The sequence below is a fragment of the Marmota monax genome, unplaced genomic scaffold (genome assembly GCF_021218885.2).
Source record: "Marmota monax isolate L192 unplaced genomic scaffold, Marmota_monax_Labrador192_F-V1.1 WCK01_AAM20220418_F8-fsc00025, whole genome shotgun sequence".
Lineage (NCBI taxonomy): Eukaryota > Metazoa > Chordata > Mammalia > Rodentia > Sciuridae > Marmota > Marmota monax.
Window position 1 is genome coordinate 7,054,501 of NW_026691950.1, and position 24,439 is coordinate 7,078,939.

At 33.3% G+C, this 24,439-nt stretch overlaps 1 protein-coding gene and 1 pseudogene across 1 annotated transcript in view; one reads left to right on the forward strand and one right to left on the reverse strand.

Moving 5' to 3' along the window:
• Positions 1-23,753, reverse strand: part of Gabrg1 (gamma-aminobutyric acid type A receptor subunit gamma1) — a 77,516-nt gene extending 53,763 nt beyond the window's left edge. Inside the window, exons 1-2 of the mRNA XM_046442379.2 lie at positions 23,518-23,753; positions 3,239-3,387 (exon numbers count right to left, since the gene is read on the reverse strand). Coding sequence (XP_046298335.1) covers positions 3,239-3,387; positions 23,518-23,621 — 253 coding nt within the window. The 5' untranslated portion in view covers positions 23,622-23,753. The remainder of the gene's footprint in view (positions 1-3,238; positions 3,388-23,517) is intronic.
• On the forward strand, positions 18,866-19,070 carry LOC124075652 (U2 spliceosomal RNA; annotated as a pseudogene).
• Positions 23,754-24,439: the final 686 nt, after the last annotated feature.

Sequence of the window (24,439 nt, forward strand, 5' to 3'; positions counted from 1 at the left end):
AGCTCACATATTTTATATATATTTAAAATAATGAACTGTTAAAAATCTTTCCCCCAAATCCCTCTAAGCCAACATGACTCTGACAAATTCAGTTCAATTTTCAATACAAAAAAAAAAAAACAAGAGCAAACAAACAAAGAAACCCAGGACAAAATCAGAATTGGCACAAAACCAGAATTCTTTTAAATATTTAAGGAAGAAATAGCATCCATCTTAGATAAACTCAGAGATAAAAAAGGAGGAAACACATAATTCACTAGTATATGCTTGTACAATTTGATTCCAAAAGGAAAAATACATTGTAGAAAATAATATCATATTCCTCATGAACATACAGAATTTCAAAGCAAAATATTACCAAATTGAACCTATTGATAAATTTTAAAAGTTACTATATCAGAATCAAACGTCATTTACAAAAGGAATGAAAATTTTAAAATTGAAAAATTATTTCATGAACAGTAAATAGAAATAAAAAGCAAAATATGACCAATATGATTACTTCAATCCTTGCACAGAAAGTATTTGAAACATGAGGTTTGGGGGTGTCTAACAAAATAAGAACAGAAGGTAATCACCAGAGAATGGTTTAAAAAAGAAGCCCAGAGCAAACGTCATACTGACTAGTAAAATATGAATTGCTTTCTCTGATATAAGAAATGAAAATATTCAACCTTGTACTTTAATCTTACTCAGAACAGTATGGTATGAAAATGTATGATTTTTGAAATAAAGAAGCAAAACATTCACTACTTGCAAAAATAGTCACTATTTTCTTTTTTTTTTTTAATTTTTTATTGTTGGCTGTTCAAATCATTACATAGTTTTTGATATATCATATTTCACAATTTGATTCAAGTGGGTTATGAGCTCCCATTTTTACCCCATATACAGATTGCAGAATCACATCAGTTACACATCCATTGATTTACATATTGCAATACTAGTGTCTGTTGTATTCTGCTGCCTTTCCTATCCTCTACTATCCCCCCTCCCCTCCCCTCCCCTCCCCTCCCCTCCCCTCCCCTCCCCTCCCCTCCCCTCTTCTCTCTCTGCTCCCTCTACTGACATTCTTTTGTCCCCCTTATATTATTATTTTTCCCCTTCCCCTCACTTCCTCTTGTATGTACTTTTGTATAACTCTGAGGGTCTCCTTCCATTTCCATGCATTTTCCCTTCTCTCTCCCTTTCCCTCCCACCTCTCATCCCTGTTTAATGTTAATCTACTTCTCATGCTCTTCGACCCTACTCTGTTCTTAGTTACTCTCCTTATATCAAAGAAGACATTTGGCATTTGTTTTTTAGGGATTGGCTAGCTTCACTTAGCATAATCTGCTCTAATGCCATCCATTTCCCTGTAAATTCTATGATTTTGTCATTTTTTAATGCAGAGTAATACTCCATTGTGTATAAATGCCACATTTTTTTTATCCATTCATCCATTGAAGGGCATCTAGGTTGGTTCCACAGTCTAGCTATTGGCAAAAATAGTCACTATTTTCTACCTTATAAAAAGTTCAGTGGATGAGATGGGCAATGTAGCACAGGCCTATAATCTCAGCAACCCTGGAGGCCAAAGCCTGAAGCAGGAGGTTCACAAGTTCAAGGCTAGCCTGGGAAATTTAGCAAGAGCCTGTCTCAAAATAAAATTTTAAAAAGAGCTGGGTTGTAAATCAGAAGAAGAGCACTTCTAGGTTCAATTCCCAATTGAAAAAACAAAATCCACAGGAACCCAATAATAAGTAATTAAAATTAATAAATTTAGCAAGGCTTGAGATCAGAGTAAATATGAAAATAGTCTACTCTGTTGGTGCATACTAAAAACTAAAAATTAGAATATACCTTTTTTAAAGAACCCGTTCATTCTTGCATCAACCTCCAATTATATACAATTAAATCTAACAAAAATGCTAACACTATTAATGAGAAAATAATTTAGAAAGTTAAATCTATAAATAGAAAAAAATAGAATGTTCAGGAATTTGGCATTGAAGCCAGATTTAAAGTTAGGTAGTCAGTGTAGTTAGATAAATCGGGTCTAATATCGAGTGAAATCTAAAATGGAGACCATGAGGAGAATGACTCCTGGAAAACACAGGACAACTCATGGAAGTCCCGAAAAGGCCCTAGGCCAAAGTCCACCTCAAAGATATGTTAATGAACAGCCCCCAGCAAAAAGGTGCTGACTCAGAAGTCCTTCCAGACCAGATTACTTCTTTGGCCCACCTGTGTCCCACCCCTGGGTCCTTCCCACCTACATTCCATCACTGAAAGAACTATAAAAAGGGGAGACAACATCCCTTCCACGGATTCCACTTCTTGGGTCCCCTTCTTCCTCCGGGAGAAGTCTTTTCTGCTGTCCTTTAATAAACTTCTAATTTCTACTCTGACCTTGCCTCGGCGTGCTTCTTTGGTGTTATTCTTCAACACTGGGGAAGCAAGGACTCGTCACCGGTCAACAGCGGTAACAGCATGGCAAAAGTTCAATATGGTAACAATTCCAATTTTTATTTTGTTGACTACAAATTTAATCCAATTCAAGAAAGTCTTTGTTCATTTATGTTTGTCTGTCTTAAACCATTATGGAGGAAAACTTACAAATTAATTATGTTATAAAATTTTTACAAAATCACAATGAAATGAGAGTAATAACTAGTTAGTCTCTTGAATAACTAGTTGACTACTTCTACTTAAGGTGTCCTCAAGAAAAGGTTAATCATGGAATCTGGGTGTGGCATGGAATCTGGGTGTGGTGGCACATTTTTGTAATTCCAGGAACTCAACAGGCCCTGTGTCAACATAAAACTTTAAAAGGTTTGGGGTAATAGCTCAGTGGCAAAGCACTCTGGGGTTCAATTGTCAGTTCTAACAAAACAAGAACAAACAAAGAAACCCACAACAAAACCAGAATTGGCATAAAACCAGAATTCTGAATTATTTTCAAACATTGACTCTTTTATGAAATACTGCTCAGTATTTCAGAAAGTTCTATCATAACTGTGAAGTAGCACTTTTAAGATAGTAGTTATAAAATAATTATGTTGTAAATGTTTGTCTTTTGTCTTACCCAAGACTGTAAACTTCTGAACAGTGACTATTTCAACCAATAACCTTCAAACTCAACATGGCCTCTGACATACAGGAGATACTCAAAAGAATATGAGATAAATGTTTTAAATAGCATCAATGAAGATATTTTTCATACTCATCAAAATCTCTGAAGAAAACTCAAACTTACCTCCTATGTCTGGACGAAGTTTATTGTCATAACCTTGAAGCAATGAGTTGAGAATCTGTGTGATATCTCCTTCATGAATTTTTGGTGCCAAAACCCATGTTTTGTTCACTGTTAAATCTTCATCATCTTCGTCATCTGCTTTATCAACACTAAATAGTTCAAAGAAAAATTGGGGTGATAGAAATTTTAATCAAAAAGTTTATATAAAGAATAGTTTTAAGATTATTTTAATTGCATAAAGAAGTAGTAATAGGAGAAAGAACATTACAGAAATGTTTCCAGTAAGACTAGTGCCTTTATCTTAAGAGGTATCTGATATAATAATATTTGAAAATTAAGAATTTGGTGCCAAAAATATAAGGTGCAATATTGATTTCAATGTTAAAATGAATCTTTACTCTCACAACTGCTATTAAAATTCACAAAAACTACAGGCTAAAAATATGAATCATGTCCCCTAGATTTGTGTAGTACCCTTAATCTACCTAAACTACAGGCTAAAAATATGAATCATGTCCCCTAGATTTGTGTAGTACCCTAAAACAAAAAGTAAAAATTAGTGGAAAGGTCATAATAGCCTAGTAGAATATATAAAAATGCATGTATATAAAAGTATAAGGAGGCCGGGCGTGGTGGCCTGTAATCCCAACAACTCAAGAGGCTGAGGCAGGAGGATCATGAGTTCAAAGCCAGCCTCAGAAAAAGTAAGGTGCTAAGCAACTCAGTGAGATCCTGTCTCCAAATAAAATATAAAATAGGGATGGGATGTGGTTTACTGGTTGAATGTCTCTGAGTTCAATCCCCGGTACACACACACACACACACACAAACACACACACACATTAAGGAAAGATGCAGGAAGAAATATTTGAAGGAAAAAAAAATTGAAGCATTATACACTCTCATGTTCCTGCTCTTTCAGTTTAAATGGGGAAAAAAAAAAAAAAAACAGAATATCTTATTCCAAGAATTTTGTCAAAGATTACATGATCATCAGATCACAAGTGAATGACTCATCCTCTGCACATATTCTTTTAAAGGACAGGAAGAATATATTTATCAAATTCTAAAATTAGAAGAAAGGACCAAGAGATCCTATTACCCCCTGCCTTTATTTTGTATATGAGAAAACTGAAAATGAAAGGACAAATCTAAAACTGAGGAAGGAAAAAAAAAAAAAAAACTGATTCCCCAGCTAATAGTCCCTGCCGCACCTGTGTACTTATCAAGTGTAAAGATTCAGCTTAATTCCAATTTGTGGTACAAATACGCAGTAATGTAGACATTAATCTAGGAGTCATCAAATGTAGCAATTTTTTTTATTACACGTGAGTAACCTCACCCTTATTTAAGAAATATTATCCTAGACTTAGAATACACCCTCTTTTAGTAAATCTCTAGTGCCCCAGTGAAAAGGGCCCAAAATACTAAATGTGAACATTGGGAGAATCAAATAAATCTGTATTCCACTAGGTTGTTTACATATATTTCATGGATATATTCAAGTATATTCCAGTAGTAAATATCCAACCCTTTTCTTAATATTTTTAGTTGGTCTTCTACACTATCCATTCAGACCTACACATCTTAGGAAATGCAGCCCTTTCTCCTTTGATCCTTACTAGGTATTGCTATAGTTTGGATCTTAAACGTCCCCTAAAGGTCTATGTGTTAAGGTTTGGTCCTCAGCCTGTGGCACTAGCGGCAGGTGGTGGAAAATTTAAAAGGGATGGCATGGTGGGAGAATATTTAGGATATCGGAAACATGCCTTTGAAGGGAATGGTGGGACTCCATTGCCTTCTTCCTCTCTCTTTGCTTCCAGGATGCCACGGGGCAAGTAGCTTGCTGCCATGCCACTAGTCCAAAAGTAATGAGGTCAGCTGACCCTGGGCTAAAACTTCCCACAATGTGAGCCCAGTCAACCTTTTCTATCTGTAAGCTGATTATCTCAGATATTTGTTAAGTTTGAAAAGCTGTCTAACCCAGGTATTAACAAAGTAATGAAAACATAATTTTAAAGAATTTACTCTCATTTCATCTTTGCAATAATTCTATAATTATTATCAACAGATAAGGATATGTCTTATTTTTCTCCATGTCAGTCCTCTCATTCCTGTCCGGGAATTATACTTCTCACTTCTCACACCACTAACTTCTAACTCGGTCATATTACCTATAATGCCCTTTTCTGCAGGATTGTACATCCCTGACCTGTTGAATTCAGCTGTGTACTGGGATAAACTTTGGCTTCCAGAAAAGAAGTGACACATGTCACTACCAAGCAGAAGGTTTAGTGTTATTTTATTTGATTGTGTCTCTTTTGTCTTTCTGCCAAAAGACCAATAGTGCTGAAAGTTTACTCAATTATTTTACTCTTAGAGTGAGGGTGACATGAACAGGACCACAGGTGAATCACAGTGGACATATAGCCTGAGTGAGAAATAAATATTGATGGTTATAAGCCTCTGAGGCTTGAGAGTTGTTTGTTACCACAGCTTAACAGCTTCTCTTATGGTCCCTTGTATTTTCATTTAGTGATTGAGAAAACCAAACAACAGATGTTAACTAACACATACCTCTATTCAGCTACACCAAAATTTCATCAGTTCCCCCCACCAATGCCACATGAATAGAACAGATAACCTTGGTAAAATCTTTCCTAAGATGTAATTTCAGTAAAGAGGATGTACATATTATCCAAACACAGGAAAGCTCCCTGGTACCGCCTGAGGCTAACTATCAAGGGTATGTGCCTTTCATATGATTACATTTCACAGCTTTACAGATGAGGAAACAATCTATGAGAAATTATTCAACTTGAACAAAGAAAAGTAACATTGCTAATACAGCAGGTCTCATATTCTGACACCTGCCATACACAACGACAATGGAATACTATTTATTTTGTTGTTGTTGTTGTTCTACTTAGTTGTGTATGACAGCAGAATGCATTTCAATTCATCGTACACAAATGGAGGGCAACATTTTAATTCTCTGGTTGTACACAGTGTAGAGACTCAACATTCACGCAATCATGCATGTACTAGGGTAATGGTGTCCATCTCATCCCACTATCTTTTCTATCCCCCAAACTCGTCCCCACCCTCCCCTTTGCCCAGTCCAAAGTTCCTCCATTTTTCCCATGCCCCTTCCATCCACAATTTCCTGTAAGCTATCAAAAGTAACTTCAGAATACTTAATTATTTTATTATTATTATTTTAGTGTTATTATTGTGGTTAAATAGTACTTTTAATTTTTTTTCTGAAGTTATAAATGGATAGATGCCTTTATTTTATTTGTTTATTTTTATGTGATGCTGAAGACTGAACCCAGTGCCTCACACATGCTAGGCAAGTGCTCTGCCACCGAACTACAACCCCAGCCCAGTACTTTTAAATTTTAAACTGTGCTACTACAGTTGTTATAGCACACCTGATACCTTGATCTCTGTTAGAGGGCTGGGAAGTTTTTATAACTTTTACATATTTTGTATAACTATTCATTTGGATAATTATTCATTTCATAAATATGATTTTCAACTTATTTTAAATAAATTAGTATTATTTCTACTTAAATGGAAATACTTTTAGAATCCTGATAATGCAAATTTAAATATTGTTTCCTATATTGATTGATGTCGTCACTGTTATGAGCAATTGTGTGTCTATAATACACCATTAGTTACCTACTATGTTTTAAGAACTGTGTTCATTTTTTTTCACACATTATATTGAATCCACAATAATTTCATGAAATAAATATTTATGTACTTATTTTTTAATACCTTTATTTCGTTTGTTTATTTTTATCTGATGCCCGGGATGGAACCTAGTGCCTCACACATGCCAGGCAAGCGCTCTACCACTGATCCACAACCCTGGCCCTTATACTTATTTTACAGATAAAAAAATAACAATCTTCAGGGCACACAGTTATTTAATGATACAATCAAGATTTAAAACAAGATTGCTTTAATTTGAAGACATGTTTCTCTTCCCTTTGAAGTCTCACTGCATCATCTCATGTTATCTTTATTGAAAAATACAGGGGGTTGGGTTTTGTATTTCCTAATTCAAAAGAACACAGAAATTGTTATGGTATGTATTTGGGAATTACTTGGATTGTGTGTGGCTAGAATGCGTAGTCTCTCAGCCCTTGTGTTCTGGGAAGCTAAATAATCCTCTCAATGAATCACACTTCTGATGAAGATGACTTTCTAATGTGCTGAGTCTCTGACCCAGTGTTTTAATTCACTTATGGAGGAATTACCATGTATTAAAAATGCATCAAGTGCTGGGAATACAAAGGCAAATAACACTATATTCTTAACTTAGATGATCATATTTTCTAATAAAGGAAAATATTACTCAAACAATAGAGAAAACATTACACACAATAATGCTTATGACAGTTTAATGTGATAGCACAATTTTAAAACAATAAGAGTATGGTTTCAACAAATGACATACTCATATAATAGAATGTATACATCTATTCAATTGATGGTAAAAGTCTCTAAAAACATGAAATTATGTTCATAATTCAATATTGCATGAAAATAACAAAATAATCTCTTTCCTTCATCTATGTAAAATAATTTAAAATGCTTGATGTGAAAACACTATAATGTACACACTTAATATTCTACTTGAGTGGCATTATGAAAAATTTATTTTTTTCTGTATGTTAATAGTAGCCAACAATTTTCCTGGATACATTTTATAATATAAATACACAAAAAAGAGTTAATTTGTCAGGAATGCCTACCTTAAAAATGAATTGCCGCTCTTTGTATACCAGAAAGTGCTCTGAAATAAATATCTAATCATACAAAATAAATAATTAAATAGAGACTTTAATGGAGAGAGGCAGGGCATTATTCTCTGTCAAGAAAATTATCATGGCAGCCCTGAAAATTTGCCATTCAGTTCTCTGGACTGGGAACATTAGCTGCCCTGCCAGCCTGGCTGCCAGGGCTCAGGATTGGCAGTCTGTGCAGACCCAAGCTGCCCCAGGCTGCTTTCAGGCAATAACTGAATGTGGAGGGAGCAGTAGGGCAGATCCATTCCTGCCTCAATAAGGGCTACTCTAAAAGGATACTTGCCTTGGAGGAACCCCACTGGCCTGGCAAAACTTTCTTAGAAGCTCGCTGCACTCTGAGACTCTATTGACCCAAACTCCTTCTGCACCCTCGACTTACATAGATGTCAGATATGCATATTAGCAAAACTTCTCTTCTCTCAAGCCTACTCACCATTCTTCCTCCTATGTTTCCTAGACATTTTTTTAAAAAATTTCACGTGCATGTCTAATTTCATATTGGCAGCAGCTTCTTAAAGCCTCTGCTTTTACATTCTGCAATTATAACTTGCAACTACTTATTAAAGAAAGTTTTGAGTCATATAAATTGTTTACTTATTTTTGTCTTAGGTATTACTCTAACTATATATATATATATATATATATATATATATATATATATATATATATATTCAGATGATATAAGAAACTATTGCATGTGAAAGTTTTTGTTTGTTTTTTTTTTTTGGCGGAGTGGTTGTTGGTACCAGGGATGCTTAACCACTGAGCCACTTCCACAACCTTTGTCTTTTTATTTATTTGTCTGTTTGTTTATTGAGACAGGGTCTCCCTAAATTTATTAGGCCCTTGCTAAGTTGCTGAGGCTGACCTCCTGCCTCTGCCTCTGGGATGAACCACTGGGATGTAAAAAGTGCTTTAATGACTCTTTTAACTTTTATGTAACAAATAAGAGTTTTTTAATTAATAGCTAAGAGACAATTTAAGTAAAGTCAAAACAAGAAGAGGACTAAGCCATACATACATGAAGCGAAACCATCTTTACCACTAGAGGGAAAATATGTCTAAAGCAGGTCAATCAATTAATATAGACCATTTTTCATGAAAAGATAAATATTCACTGAAGTTTGGCCCAATCAGTCCTGATTTACAACTGATGTCCTGGAATAGTTTTTAATAGTATCTTCTCACCACAAAATGACCTACTTTGTATGACAAATTATGCAGTCACTCTGTATATAGTTCACATAAAAGTAAATGCAAACATTCTGTTTCTGACACTTGAGGGAGCCTCATCCATTAATCTGGTAATAAAGCAGTGATGAAACCAAGAGTAGCTTAATGAATTGCCTAAGGAATATGACTAAAGCCTGAAGGAATATTGATAAAAATTTTTCCTCCATAGTTTGAGCAAACATCGTATATTTGCAAGTTAAATGCACTGGAGGATGATTTCTTTGAAAAAAGAAACAATTGCTGCTCCTTTTACTAAGTAGATACATTATTTTTAAAAAGGATTGAGAAAAATATAATAAATACTTTGTGATTTTTACTCACATTTTGACATTTTTATATTAATTGATTATTAAATCATCATGGTGAAAAATTCTTCCATGCTATTAAAAAGAAAATATCGAATTTGTTTTTTACATTATTATTCTTTGAAGTTACCCTAGTTTTATTCTCTAAAAAATCTATTAATAAATATTAACAACAAGTTAATCGGTTAACTCAGTACTGACATATTAGGGAAACACACTTGAATAAGGAATCTTGAGTTTTGCCATTTTACACTTAGAAAATGAATATATATAGACACAGAAATCTTATATTAATACCATCGAAAACAATTAGTTAAGTAGGAGATTTCGCTTGTACTGTCATTTTAATATTAATAGACAATTAACCAGAATGCTTTGTTTTCATCATTAGGGTTTGTTACTCACTTGAGTAAAATCACACATAAGAGGTTATACTGGGGGAAAAAAGTATGTATACAATCTCAAATTTGATATTTTCTATAGGCTTTAAATTGTTAACCCTCCCATCTTTAGGAACATACAATGTTCTAAGTGCTCACATGATTAGAAACTGTTGTGTACTACTGCTTACATCAAAAAAGAAAAAAATGGAGACTGGAATTCTGAAAAGATAAATTATTTCATTAAGATCTCACAACTACTTAATGACAAAATAAATTCCAAATAATTATCATATCACATGTAAAATGAGCATAATTAAGTAATTCAGGTGTATCAATGATCATACTTACCAGGTCCTTTAATAGTTACTTAGAAGAATATCTTCTAGTTAAATGTGATGGTAGGTTGTGGCAGAAAGAGGTTACTATGCAATATTTTAGGAACTCCAAAACAGTGGATTATGCAATAATCAACTATTTATGAACCCAACACCCAGTTCAAAGAGTCAAACCTCTCTTTCCAATGATTATAACTGTTGTAAGGAATGCAGTATAGTATTATAGTAAATTTAATCATTAGTATGAATAGCTAATTATTATATTTTTGATTTACATATGGATCCCTAAATGACACAAAATATACAAATAACTAGTAAATTATTAAAGTATAGTCACATAATTCATTTTTCCTATTTAATGGCTATGAGATAGTGCCTAACTTTTATTTCATCATATTTTCTTGATTGTTAGTAAAATAGAATATAGATAATAATCTGTGAGTACAGTAGAATAATGCTAATTTGTATGTATTGGTCATTGGACCTTATGAAATTTATATTCCAGTTAGTTTTTTTTTTAATTTCATTAAATTTTATTCAACTTCATTTGAAAAATATCTAGTAGGTGATTATTGTGTACCAAGAATCTTCCTGGATATTGAGGAAACAAAAGTGAATAAAACAATTCCCAGAGATAGAAGATAGATAGAAGATAGAAAGCTCATAGATAGAAGATGGAAGCTTAAATTCTGTATTAATAATAATCTTTTAATGATAGTGTGATAACATGTGATAAGTCTATAAATATCTTTGAGACAGTTTTATCATTCAACTTTTAGAGCTTAGAGCTTTGTGAATCCTTAGATGGTGAACAAATATTAGAAAGCTTTTGTAACAGGTAATTTAGGACTTTATTCTGAAAATGGTAGACATGCTATCATTCCTTTCTCAGAAATCAACCAAAAGTAGCAAAGAGAGAAGAAATAAAGTCCTAACCACCATTAATGATAAACCAGAAAAATGCTAAAATCCAAATCGTAAAATTAAAGAGATGGATATAGATATCTGAGGGAGCCAGAAGAATGGTCCTTTCTGAAGTTAGGGGCATACTTTTAAAGCAAATTAAAAAAAAAAAGATGCATGTTCTGCAGATGTGGGCCTTTTTTAAAACTGGCTTGCTAAAAACAAAACAAAGTGAAATGAAAGCCTAGGTCAATTTGCTGAGACTGAAGGAAGAATGACACAGAATAATACATCTATATATATGCTTTTTTTTTTATTGAAGGAGAATAGAGTTTCTGCATTTCAGAGAGTCCTATGGCTTTCTCTCTTGGCTGCCTGAACATTATGGTGATGTGGAAAGTTTGGGAGTATGTGATAATTAATAAACAAAGTGAAATGTTTTTTAAAAAGGCAATTGTTAACTTGAGAGAATATTTTAAATTTAAAAACTTAACTTCCTATATTACACAAACATATACCTCTGACTATATGGATATAGCCATAATTAATGTAAATATCAAATATGGCTTGATCAGTATCATATTATCTATCTTCAGACAGACATCTCTGGTTTCAGAAAGTATTGCTGAAAATACTTCCAAGTTAATCTTATATGATCATTAAAAACAAAACCAATAGATAAAATCATGTTCTGAGCAAAAGATGGGCCAAAATTATTTTCTTCTCCAGGTTCCAGTTCTCTTGTCACAAATGGCTAGTTTTATAGACACTTGTGAGTGTAATTTACTATTTTGCTTTAATTTGAATTCATCTAAAAACAACCCACATGGATGTGCCCTGTTGGTAGCCCAGGGACCTATATCTCAGGCTAAGTTGTTTAGAATAAGGTAGACACATTACCCCTCTAAGTGAGGCAGTCATTCACTTCTGCCCTTGGGGAATTTTATCCAATGATTGCAGAAATTGCTAGTTTGTAGTGCAGTTCAGTTAAAGGCTTAGCCCAAGAAGGAAAATGCAGGGATTTCTGCTACCTGGACCTCAGGACTTTCCTGTTTCCAATTTTTCTGATGTTTGGTTGATCAATTCTTCACTGGAGCTCAGGTAGTCAGTCATTCGTGTATTTGTTTGTTTAGTTAGTTTGCTTAAGCACAGTTTTTTTAATATATAAAAAGCACACTTTTTAAAAAATATTTAATTGTTTTTAGGATAAAAAGTATCTTGTACTACAAAAGTTCTTGACAAACAGAGTTTATGTTCTTTGCTTCATTCTATATTGATAGGGAAGAGGCAAGATGACCAGGAGAAAGAATATGCCTCCTATTCTCCATTTACTGCCTAAATTTAACATATGGTGGGGTAGCTAGTGGTAAAGCTTGTTACATGCAGCGTTCCTTAGCAGAAAGTACCCTTGTCTACCAACAAACAACATTTTAAAGTAGTAGGTTTTATTGACTGAAAATATAGTCTAGCAAGAACACTTTTGCTACTTTCAATTTACATAAAAGCTCAAAAAGTCATAGCTGAAAACTGAAAGAACACTTGGTCTTAGTATGCTCAACTGAATTAAGCTCAGGATGGCCAATATTTTTAATGCAGTAATTATTAGGTATCTGAATTTATTTTGTTACGCCTCATGACTCCTTTCCTTATTATCTGAACTTGGAAAAATTTTTAACTAAGATTTTGTAAGTCAAATAAAATAATTAGACATCATTTTAAACAATCATTTTCCAAGTTTGTGATGAGGCTGAATGTGAAAATGATGACAGAGGAAGAATGATGGTACAGGATCACCTGGTTCATCTTTTCAGTTCCAGTGTAGCCACCATGATGTCATTATTTTGAATAATTTCGAAACCATCCACTGATGCCCTTTGCATTCTTTAATATAGTTTCATTTTCACTTTTCATTAATTATAAATTCATTATAGCTCATTATTTCTCAGCTAAATTTTAAATATTCTTTACTAAGTAGTATGAATAAAAGGATTGTGACGTTCTCCTAATAATACATAACAATATGTATAATGCAAAATGTTTTAACCTGATTGCAAAAGTTACTATTTAGTAGTTCAATGCAATGATTCTAAATTTCATACATACATACACACACACACACACACAAAGACAGATGCACACATATACCCTCTCATTGTCAGTTATTTCTTATCTTCCTATTCTTTTCTTCCATCTTTCCTTCCTTCCTCCCCTACTTCCTTCTTTCTTCTCTTTCTCTCTTTGACTCTTCTGCTCTGTATCTCATATAAGCAATTATGACTGTGATCCCAAATTGTAGAGTTTGGGACCATTGAGTAGAAATGACAGTTTCACTAGGATTTTTTTGAAATATCAGTAACTCTAACCTATTTTGTGTTGTCTAGATATACTGTAATCTTATTAGTTTGTTTTCAAAAACTACAAAAATATCATGTTTTACAAACTTTCCAATTGGGCAATATTTCTACTAGAGGCTTTGACCTTCAAAATGACTTGTAATCATGATCATTATTTTCTTAATTGAACTATCATTGGAATATATTGTACATGTAGTGATATAATTCAATTTTAATAAGAAAGACCAATAAGAAAATGAAAAATTTAATTCCATATTTGGTAAAATATTGATGTATGGTAGAAAAATATTGATGGTAGGAAAGATAAGACTCTAAACAACATAATGGAAATCCAATAGGTTTCCTAGTGCCTTCTGAGCATTCATGAAATATTTAAACATCTATCAGAAGTAGCATTAGAAAAGTTTTGTTTTGATTCCATTTGAAATACTTGGGGAAGATACTTAGGGGAAGATTATGATAAGCTTGGAATGAAAAAAAAATGCTCAGAATTATATAATACAAGGGAAACTTAGCTTACAGGGAGAAATGAGTTTATAATTTCTTCATATATGACTCCTAAGCTAGGAAACCAAGTTAGTCCTCCTTTGTTCAACTGAATTAAGCTCAGGATAGCCAATATTTTAAATTTAATGATTACTAAGAATATGAACTATTTGTACATTAATTTCTTATACAAAGAAACAAACAATATATCCTACCAGGGTTAAGTCAATTTTTAAAATTTTCTGCTCTATCAATGTACAGTAAGATGTCAGTAGTTTAGATATATTACTAAATCATCTGTGAAGATGATGTTTGGCTAAATCTATTGAACTGGAAAACAATTTTGTCTAGGTCAACTTGCTTAATGTGGTCCAGGCATGCATTCATCAAGTAGGAGCTAAATGTGGAATTTCTGACCTTGCTCATACTAAAATTTGTTTAAAATGAAAGAAATTCACTCTTCCACAATAACCTTAAAAAGTAAGCATTTTCCTAGCATTCTCAACATATTGTGTTAGTTCTCATCATGATCCATGAGTATGGGAATTTTTCTCTCTCTTTTTTTTTTCTGATGCAATGTCAGTACTTAGAAAAATGTCTGGCACAAAGTGAGCACACAATTGTTTGTTGCATGAATGAGTAAATAAACAAGTATCCTATAAATTTTATAAATGAAGATAGAACTGAGTTTCTGAGAGGTTTAAGTAACTTGCCCAGATTATTACTTCTAGTTCATTGGCACAGGTAGCATAAACTAAGAATATTGATCATATTGCCTCTTAGTTAACTATTTATTTATGAACCCTATAAGCTCTAAGCAATTATAAGAAAGGGCCTAGGGCATTCAATATGACATCACTGGCATCTGGCCAATGTCCAACACACTCTAAGAGTCTAATAATTATTTTAAAAATTACAGTATAGGTGAATGGATGGAAAGGATGTGAGAACTCAGGGTGTTATTTTTAGGTAAAATTCAGTTGAATTTAAAACATTTTCAATTATATCTATTGGGCATAATAGGAGAATTATGATAGCTAATCTTACATATTTTTTAAATTTCTGATAATAGTACTAATCCATTTAAATGTATAGAAATCTATTACAGGATCAAAGTTACTAGTTGATTTATAAATAAACAATTAAATTATTCATCAAGTTGTATGGAAATGATGATTAATTCAGAAGAAATCAAAATAATGTTCCTAACTCACATAGTATAATTAAGAACAAACTATAATAAAGTGTAAAACAATTACAGAAGATATTGAAAATGCTTTTTTGACCTTTGGGGTGAGGGGACCATTAGTGATAATCAGTAACTGACTTAGGAACAGAAAAAAAAATTTAAAAGAATTCATGAATGGCATAGATCACTTTAGTCAATGCTAGAGACAAAACATCAGCTGACATATATGTATAATATAGCTAATATACAATAATTCAGAGGGCAAAAAGCAAAAAATATATTAAATTTTGCTAATACTGCAAGAGAATGTAAATTTAAAATGTAAAATTTTAGCTATATGGACAAAATATTAACAAATTCATTACATCCAGTAGTGATAATAATATGGATAAATGGCATATATTATAACCATCAACAGAATGTGAGATTGGCATTATGATAAGTAATTTGACAATACTGATACATATATTGAAATAAAAGGCATGGGAGACACACATGAAATGTTTAAAATAGACAAAATGCAAGTGAGATAATTTATTATGGAATGATTTCATAAATTATACCTCTATAATGCAGAATGCTGCACTATCATTAAAAACAAGATAAAATAGGTTTACTGATCTAGAAAGGTAGATAGGTACCTATATTTTATTACAGAATGTTTCATTGGTTTCAAAAAGGATTTGGGGAAATTCCTAAGTCTATTGGAACATAGTTTATCAATTTGCACACAGGAATATAAAATTCTAATCATTAATAAGAAGGGAGAGTGTAATAACAGAGTATTTTTTAAATTAGTAGATACAGTAGCATATATTTAGATTGTAAAAAAGAATTATTAAAATGTTTTCTAAATGTTTTTGGTTATACAGTTGAAACTTTTGTAGTTTAATGATTGATCCTTAGGATAAGAACAAATACTACTAATAAAACAACATTCTTTGCCAAGCTTTGAACTTTTGTTTTTGTTTTATTTACTTTGTTTGGCAGGTCAACTGTGCTATTTAAAATAGAGTGTAGAAAACCACAAACCATATATTCCATGACTAGTCTTCAGAGATGTAGTGAATATCCAGAGATAATAAATGTTCTTTTGGAATGACTTCTATGTGGATATTTTTTGAAAGAAGAGAAAGAAAACAATATCATTATAGTATATTTTTAAAATCCTCTGTTTCCTGGTTTTTTCTTTTCTTTTTTTTTAGTTTGTATCCATAAAGCCTACTAGCACATAGATTAGATTAAGCAATGATTCAACCTTTCATGACATTCACATTTTGTAAATCTCTGATGCATTTATTCATCGGATAAATGTTTTAAGTCTGCTAAAATTTTGCAAAATTAAATCATCATATTGAGACTTTAAGTTCTAAAATACATAACAAGACCTTAAAAGTGAAAAAGATGGAAATTAATACCTCTGAATATAGAAGCATATGTATTTTTTTCTTCTCTCAGAATCTTAAAATCAGACTGAAACATAAGATAGTCTTGGATCATCCACTTTAAAAAGAAGAAAATAAAAATAAGGACAGAAGAAACAACCAACCTTTTCTTCTAATCTATTTGAGTTATGAATTTAAGGTTTAAAAAAAAGAATTAGTAAATAAATCCCAGAAGAAAACATATATTCATAAGCCACACTTACCTAATAAAAAATAGATTATAGAATACAGAAATATGAGTAGCACTGAAATCCAATCCAGCCAATATGGCTACTACTTTGCTAATCAGAAGGCCAATTTGTGTAATAGGTACTCCTTACTCAAAACATTGTGAAATACGCTGGAAAATAATTTTTATACTGGCATGTACATCAAGGATGACTGAGAGGTGAATGAGTTTCTGTACTTAGGCATTTCACATACTGTATAATTATAAGTGAAGTCCTAGAAATCTACTCAAAGATTAACTTGGAGATCAGAATCTTCCATTCTAGAGTTTGTTTGATTGTTTGTTTGTTTTTGCTATTCTGGGTATCATACACAGGATCTTGCATGGTCTAAGCAAGTGCATTACCACTGGGCTACAGGCACAGTCCCATTCTAGCAGTATTAATGTTATCCGGGGAACCAAATCACACTAACATTAAAATGTTTGTATTAAACCAAATATATCCTGATAATAGATTTTCTGATCTTCCCACTCTATCTATAGGTTGAAGATCAGGAACTATCTAGTTTAATTCCATATCTCTATGGCTTAGCACAGTCTCCGTTACTTTGTCATTTGATGCTTATCCAAAAATAAAGAGAAATCTTAAATTTTAGAGTACATGTTTTCTGGGAGAAAAGGATTCCCACAGTTCAGAATTTCACTATTACACTAAATTATATAGCCTTTAGTAGGATGTCACTATTTTAATGCCACAGAATAGATGACCAGAGAACAAAGCTTTCAAAAAACTACCAAACTCTGAAACCAGACCAGGGGTCACAGTTATATTACCTGTCTCTCTACACCCTTCACTAACATTGACCTGAACTTGTGCATATGACAACTGACAGCATACAATCTTTTTCCAGAGTTGCATTGATGGCAGCCTCCTTAGTGTTCTCACGGCACCTCATCTAGAATTCTCAGTAGCACTTACATTTCACCTCTTTTCTTATTTCTATTAATAAGTCATCTCAACCTAAACTACCAGAATTAAGTTCACCAGAAACAAGGCCTCAGATTTCTCTGTCCTGTGCATCTCACGTAAGTCGTATATATATATATATATATATATATATATATATATATATATATATATATATCCTATTCGTACTACAGAAACACAAAGGGCAAGGACTTTATCTTGCTTAACATTTTATCTGCAGGTCCTAAGAACCTTATTACATAAAAACTGCTGGGTAAATAGTTGCTGAATAAATGGCAAATTTTAAATGTATGTTTACAGAATGCATTAGCAGCTAAGGCTATTTTCTGAAACACAAGACTTGATTTTTCCAAACTATTTTAATACTGAGACAATTCAATTCTCAGATGTTTAAAAATAGAAAGAAAATCATAAATTTATCTGCCTCCTACAGAGTACAAGAAACCGCTAACAGGCTTCTGTTTGAATAAACCTAGTGATTAGGCATCCATTATCTTGTTAAAGGACCTCTATGTGGCATGAAAATCTGCCTTCAAGTAACATTCACTGCTTGGTTATGGTATGACTGTACAAATATGCATAATAAATTCAACTGTGATTTTATGTAACATCCTTTAAAATAAAGTAGCCATTCCTCAACAAAACTTACTTACACACAAAAAAATCTTGCTTTTAATTCTTTATACTATAATCTTATTTTATTGATCCAACTTTTTTTTCTTAAAATAATTTTTCTAGCAATGTACATGATATGCAAGAAAGTACAAGTATATGTAGAGTAGATTTTTCTACTTACTCTGCCTCAATCAATGAAAAGATAATTACATTATCTTTCCTTCCTTTTCCAGCCCTTCCCAGAATGGCTCTCCTCTCCCTTACCCTTCTCTCCTATGTCTCTTCTTTTCTCTTTCCTTCTCTTCCTTTTTCTTCCCCTTCATCCACAGTCAGCCTACTTGCTTTGATTTATATTGTATTTGTAATCTGAGTGGTTTGACCTTTAAAAATTCAGGCTTTATCGCTTCTCGGCCTTTTGGCTAAGATCAAGTGTAAAAATTCAGGCTTTGGACATAGAATACTTGTATTTGAGATTTGAATCCAACACTTATCACCAAAATGAGTATTAAGTTTTCAAAAAATCTCTGCCCGTTTTTCCATGTGTAAAATAGGCAAGTAACAGTATCTGGACTTTATTCTCCCTTCCTGTTTAACTGGAAATTTGATTAAATGTCATAATCTAGGTTGGATATTTGTTGTAAGAATTTGAGAGACATTTTCCCCATCGTCTTCTAGCACAGCTGATGAGAAATCTTATGGCTCTTCAATCCTCTTTTCTTAGCCATGATTTGTTCTCAGCATCTTCTAGCCTCAAGAATTTAAATCCTCAAGCTATATCTACTTATTTTAACTAAAAGATGTTTTCTATCTTAGCAGATAGATAGGCGCCCTATGGGTAGTGCTCCTGTGTACTCTTTTCACTGTAAGCTTAGCATATTGCACTAGGTTCCACACACAGCAGGCATTCAATAAACATTTGTTGAACACATGAATGAGAGATCTCTCCCAAACTTAAGGGTATTAAATTGCACACAAGGATTTAAGGATTTCATTCTACTGGACTTAAAATCACTTTAACAAAGATCAATACTACTGTGATTTTACATAATATATGCTATTCTGCCTTTTTCAGACAAAACAGTAAGTGATAGGTTCTTTGCACAAATTTTCTTTCTTGGTCTTGAAATAATCTGGAAACATAGATGACAAATAAAAACTCTCTGCCTCAAAACTTGGCTGAGATTATTCCAATGGGAAATGGTAAAGCTGAAACTAGATTTTAAATTTGATGGTATAATCCAGGCTTTCCACTTGGGGCCTGCTCTACTCCATTTGAGTTCATTCCTCCTCTTGCCTCATAGCAGTCATTGCCTATAAGTAATGACATTTTCTCAATATCTCAAAAGCCACTTTTAAACTTTGTATCCTTCCTTGTCTACCCTCTTTGGGCCTCCATCTTCATTCTTGTATCCCAAGGCAATTTTAATCACATTTAAGAAACTATAAAATATTGTATTAATCTATTTAGTGTTTGAATGAAATGTCAAGCATTTCCTTTTATTACTTAGTCAAATGTGCATTTTATAATATAGAATGGAATGAACTTGAAGAAAGGTATTTCTTGTTTCGATAATTTAAAAGACTTTACAAACAAGGGACTTGTCAATTATGACATTTGTATTTTATTTTCAAAATTATGTTGTCTCACAGTTCTTTAAATATGTAATTATCATGGAGGATCGTTTTCTTCTCAAGTTTTCTTGGTTATCTTTAGTATATTAGAAATTTAAACCAAAAATCTAGACAACTAAAGAAAAATCTTTCATTCACTACCACCCCCACAGAAATATCATTAAAGTATATTTTTAAAGCAATTATATTTGAATATTTTCATCTGGGAAGTTGAATGCTACACTGTATGATTATTGATTTATGGAAAAATTTTTATATAAAACAAGTATTTTCCTTGAGATTGTCTCAAAATATAACTTGTTGATCAAAGTTGATCATAGCTTACATTTTCGAACACATAAAACCTCAAGGCGCTTTTTAAACTCTTTTTGAAAACCTGCTTATAGCTAGATTTTTTTTTCAACATTACAAAGAAGTCAAAGAAAGCTGAGTAAATTTAAACCAACTTGAACAGAAACCATAGGGTCTCCTGGTGAATGTAACACAGGATCCATGACTACAGGTTTTAGCTATAAAAGAAGGATCAGTGTTCACAGTTTACCAATATAAAAATCAATATAATGTTTCTCCTTTATGTTTTTAATGAAAAGTAATAAAGAGAGAAAGTATTAATGGAATGTTTTAATGAAGGTGTTAATGAAAACTATTAAAGAGAGATGGTTTTGCATCTGATTAGATATAAGAAACAATAAGGACTGGAGATGTGGTTCAGTGGTAGAATGCTTGCCTAGCAGCAGAAGGCTCTGGATTTTACCTCCAGCACCACCACACAAGAAAGCAGGGGAAAAAAAAAGTCAGCTAGGCATGGTGATGCATGACCATAATCACAGCTACTTGGGAGGATAAGGCAGGAGGATCCCAAGTTTGAGGTTAGCCTAGGCAAATTAGTGAGATATTGTCTTGAAATTAAACAAACAAACAAGGACTGGGAATCTGGCTTAGTAATAGAGTGCTTGTCTTGCCTGCGCTTGCGGAGAATCTGGGTTTGATCCCCCAAAAACAACAACAAAGGTCAGCCAAGCACAGTGATGCTCCCCTATAATCTCAGCAACTTGGGAGACTGAGACTAGAGGATCAAAAGTTTAAGATTAGCCTGGGAACCTTAGTGAAATCCAGTCTCAAAATTCAAAAAGCAAACAAAAGGGGTTGGGGATGCACCTCAGTGGTAGAGCCCCCAAGTACCATACACAAATTAGAAAATAGTAGCTTCCAATTTGGCAAATTCAAAAACAGATGATTTGAGATGATTGTGAAGATTCATTTATTTGTTCTATGACATCAAAATACTTACAAACAAAACTACCTATGGTCAGTTTTGAAAAGATCCCTCAGAACAAGAAAGAAAAAGGTAAATATGATTGTATGTGGTTTATGCATGTTAACATCAAGTATCTCCAAGTATTAAAAGCATGAAAAGTTCAGCATAACTTTAGCTACTTTAAAAATGGAAGGCATAAACTTTCATGAGGCTCTAAGAGCTAATTATAACAACAGATTTGTTTTTTAATGTATATTCATTGAATGGAATAATGCAGTTTATCTCTAGTATTATGATAAAATGAATTGTTTATCAATCAAACTGTGTAACAGCCACTCATGCACATGGTTAAAAAAGTATATGGGACTCACATTTACAAATTTCCCTTTTGAGAACTACTAAGATAAACTAGTGAAGCAGCCCTTGAGTCATTTGATGTTTCAGTTCAAATCTTACATGCATTGAATGCCAACACTGGAAACATAAATGCCTACGGTTATCCCTCATTTCTTAGATTAAGCAACTGAGTCCAGACAGGTTATAGATGCTTGACACACATCATTATGTATTCAGACTGCTAAGCCTGTGCCTTGTCCACTACACCACTGAGTTCTTTAACTCTGAGAAACTGGAGTTTAGGAGCCAATTGCAATTATTTTAACATAAATATCCTTAAAAACAAAGTATACTATTTAAAGGATTTCTTGAATGGAAAACATGATTTTTCCTAAGTGGTTTGCCTGTTAGATTGAAAGAGAAAGTTGTCCTTACAACAACAGAAAGAGTATACAGGTTGTTACTTCAGAAAACCACTAGGTAAATTTGCCTTTACTTTTGTAGTACTATGAAGATGTGTGTTCTATTTGAATAGCTTCTATAAAATTTTGTAATATAGTCAAAGAAATAAATCATCATGATGCAACATACATAAGGAATGATTCATTGATGAACATGTTTGTTATATAGAACATTTGACAGTCTAAGGGAAATGTATATATAAACTGAAACTGTGAAATCAGGAAAATACCAAATGACAAAAATTTTCCAGTAAAGCTGATATTACTTATACTTTAATCCAATCTCAATTTTCTGAAAGAAAATGTATTTGTTCTATCTGCTTGTAATGGCAAAAGCAAATACTCTAGCTATACACTAAAATTATAATAATAATTCATTTTAGCGATGCTACAGTTTTAAAGACATGTTTCTATCTTCATAGTTCCTTAGTCAAGTTCTAAGAGGAATTATATAATACAATAATATAACTTTAAATATATACACTTATTTAAAATAAGTTACATGATCTTAGTGTTGTGGACCAGACATATATAGTGCCTATGTTTTTTAATGAATACATTTTAATTCTTTTCACCCTCTATTCTTTCAAATGATCCATATATGACATTTGAGCATTTCATTTCCTTACCAGAATAACTTCAAAGTTTCATTGAAAGCTATTGCCGCCTAATCTTGTTCCTCTTAGGCTTGAGCCTTGTGATTGGTAATATCATGCACACATACAGCCAAGATACTCATATCACCTTACATTTTGTAATTGCTAGTGGACAGCCAACTAAAATAAAACCCACTCAACTCTGGTTTCAATAAAATATACAGGGTCACTTCTGACTTGAAATTTACACATTTTCAACCTTGATAGAGATTTTAGCCAGATTTATAATCTTATAAAACATTGATTTATTCCAGAAAGTTATTAAATAATAAGGAAGAAAAACAGTATTTGTATACAGGAAAAAAAATGAACAAACAAACCATGCATGCTGTTAAGAAGTTTGTGAGATAGCTCTGTCTTTAAAATGCAGAATCATCCAGAAAGTTCATCAATGGCATTCATTCACTAAATTTAATAGCAAAGTCATTTCTACTCTTCCACACCCCTTCCCAGTAACTGAACCTTTACTAGTTTGTACTGTCTTGAAGTAAAAAAAGCAGCAACTGAACTAATCTCAGTGCTTCAGAAATAAGCTAATTTCATGCTGAGAGTGAGCAGATACAATCAGAAGATAAAATGATGGTAAATATTGCACATGTTCCCCCAGGAAATGCAATTTCTTTAGAATGATTTCTTTTAAAGAAAGAGAAATACAGGGAAAGAGTTAGATGTTAAAAAAAAATAGTTTTAAGTTTTGAATTTACTTACCAGTTTCCCAAATGCAGGGTCAATAATAAGAACATCAACCTCACCCCTCTACTTTGACTCCACAGAAGAAAAGGGAAGAAGAGAAAAGCTTTCCAAGAACCCATTGGGATCTCTTTTTCTGTTAACACTGCCCAATCTCAGAACCAGGACTTTGCCTCCCACCTCAGCAGCAGCCCAGAGAGTAGGAGCTGGGAGAGTGTGGAAGGGCAATACACCTCCTAACCAGGTAGGATGCGACTCCCAGCGGAACTAAGCCGGGAAGCCAATCAAATCCCGAGGATGCTGGCATAAATTATCTTAAAAAGAGTTGAACCAATCAGTGACCCAGAGGGGCGGAGCTTCCCCTACTAGAAACCGAGCCCAGTAGGGGAAAGGGCTCCGTTTTTCTAAAAGAAAATAAACCTCTACTTCCTCCCAGCCGCAGAGAAACGTTTGAGTGGCCTTGACAGACCTCCTCCCTAGGGAAAGACTGCCTCCCTCTCCCCCGCCGCCCGGTCCCCAGCCTTCCCTCCTGTGTGTAGAAAATGCCTCTTTTCCTCTCCTGAGTTTGGCTTCTGAATCTGTTTCCAAGAGAGATCGGGGGAAGCAGGCAGCGCCTGTCCCTCCCACCCCCACCCCAGGGCTAGGGAGAATTCGGTTCATTTTGGTTAATTATCATTTGTTTATTTTGAAGGTGGGGCGGTGCCTCGTCTTTTTGCACACCTCGTACCTGACCCAGTGCTCTGCACAAAAGAGCTCTCGGGAGATGCTGAATCTGTAATTGAATGAATGAGTGAGAGGGCTTGTCACATTCCGGGTGACAATGTCTCCTATCCCCTCCCGGCCACAGGATTTACAGTCAGCTCCTCCCGCCAGGCACCAAAGGATGACACTAATGGCAGGCAAGAAACTATCTCATTTCAAAAAAAAAAAAAAAAAAAAA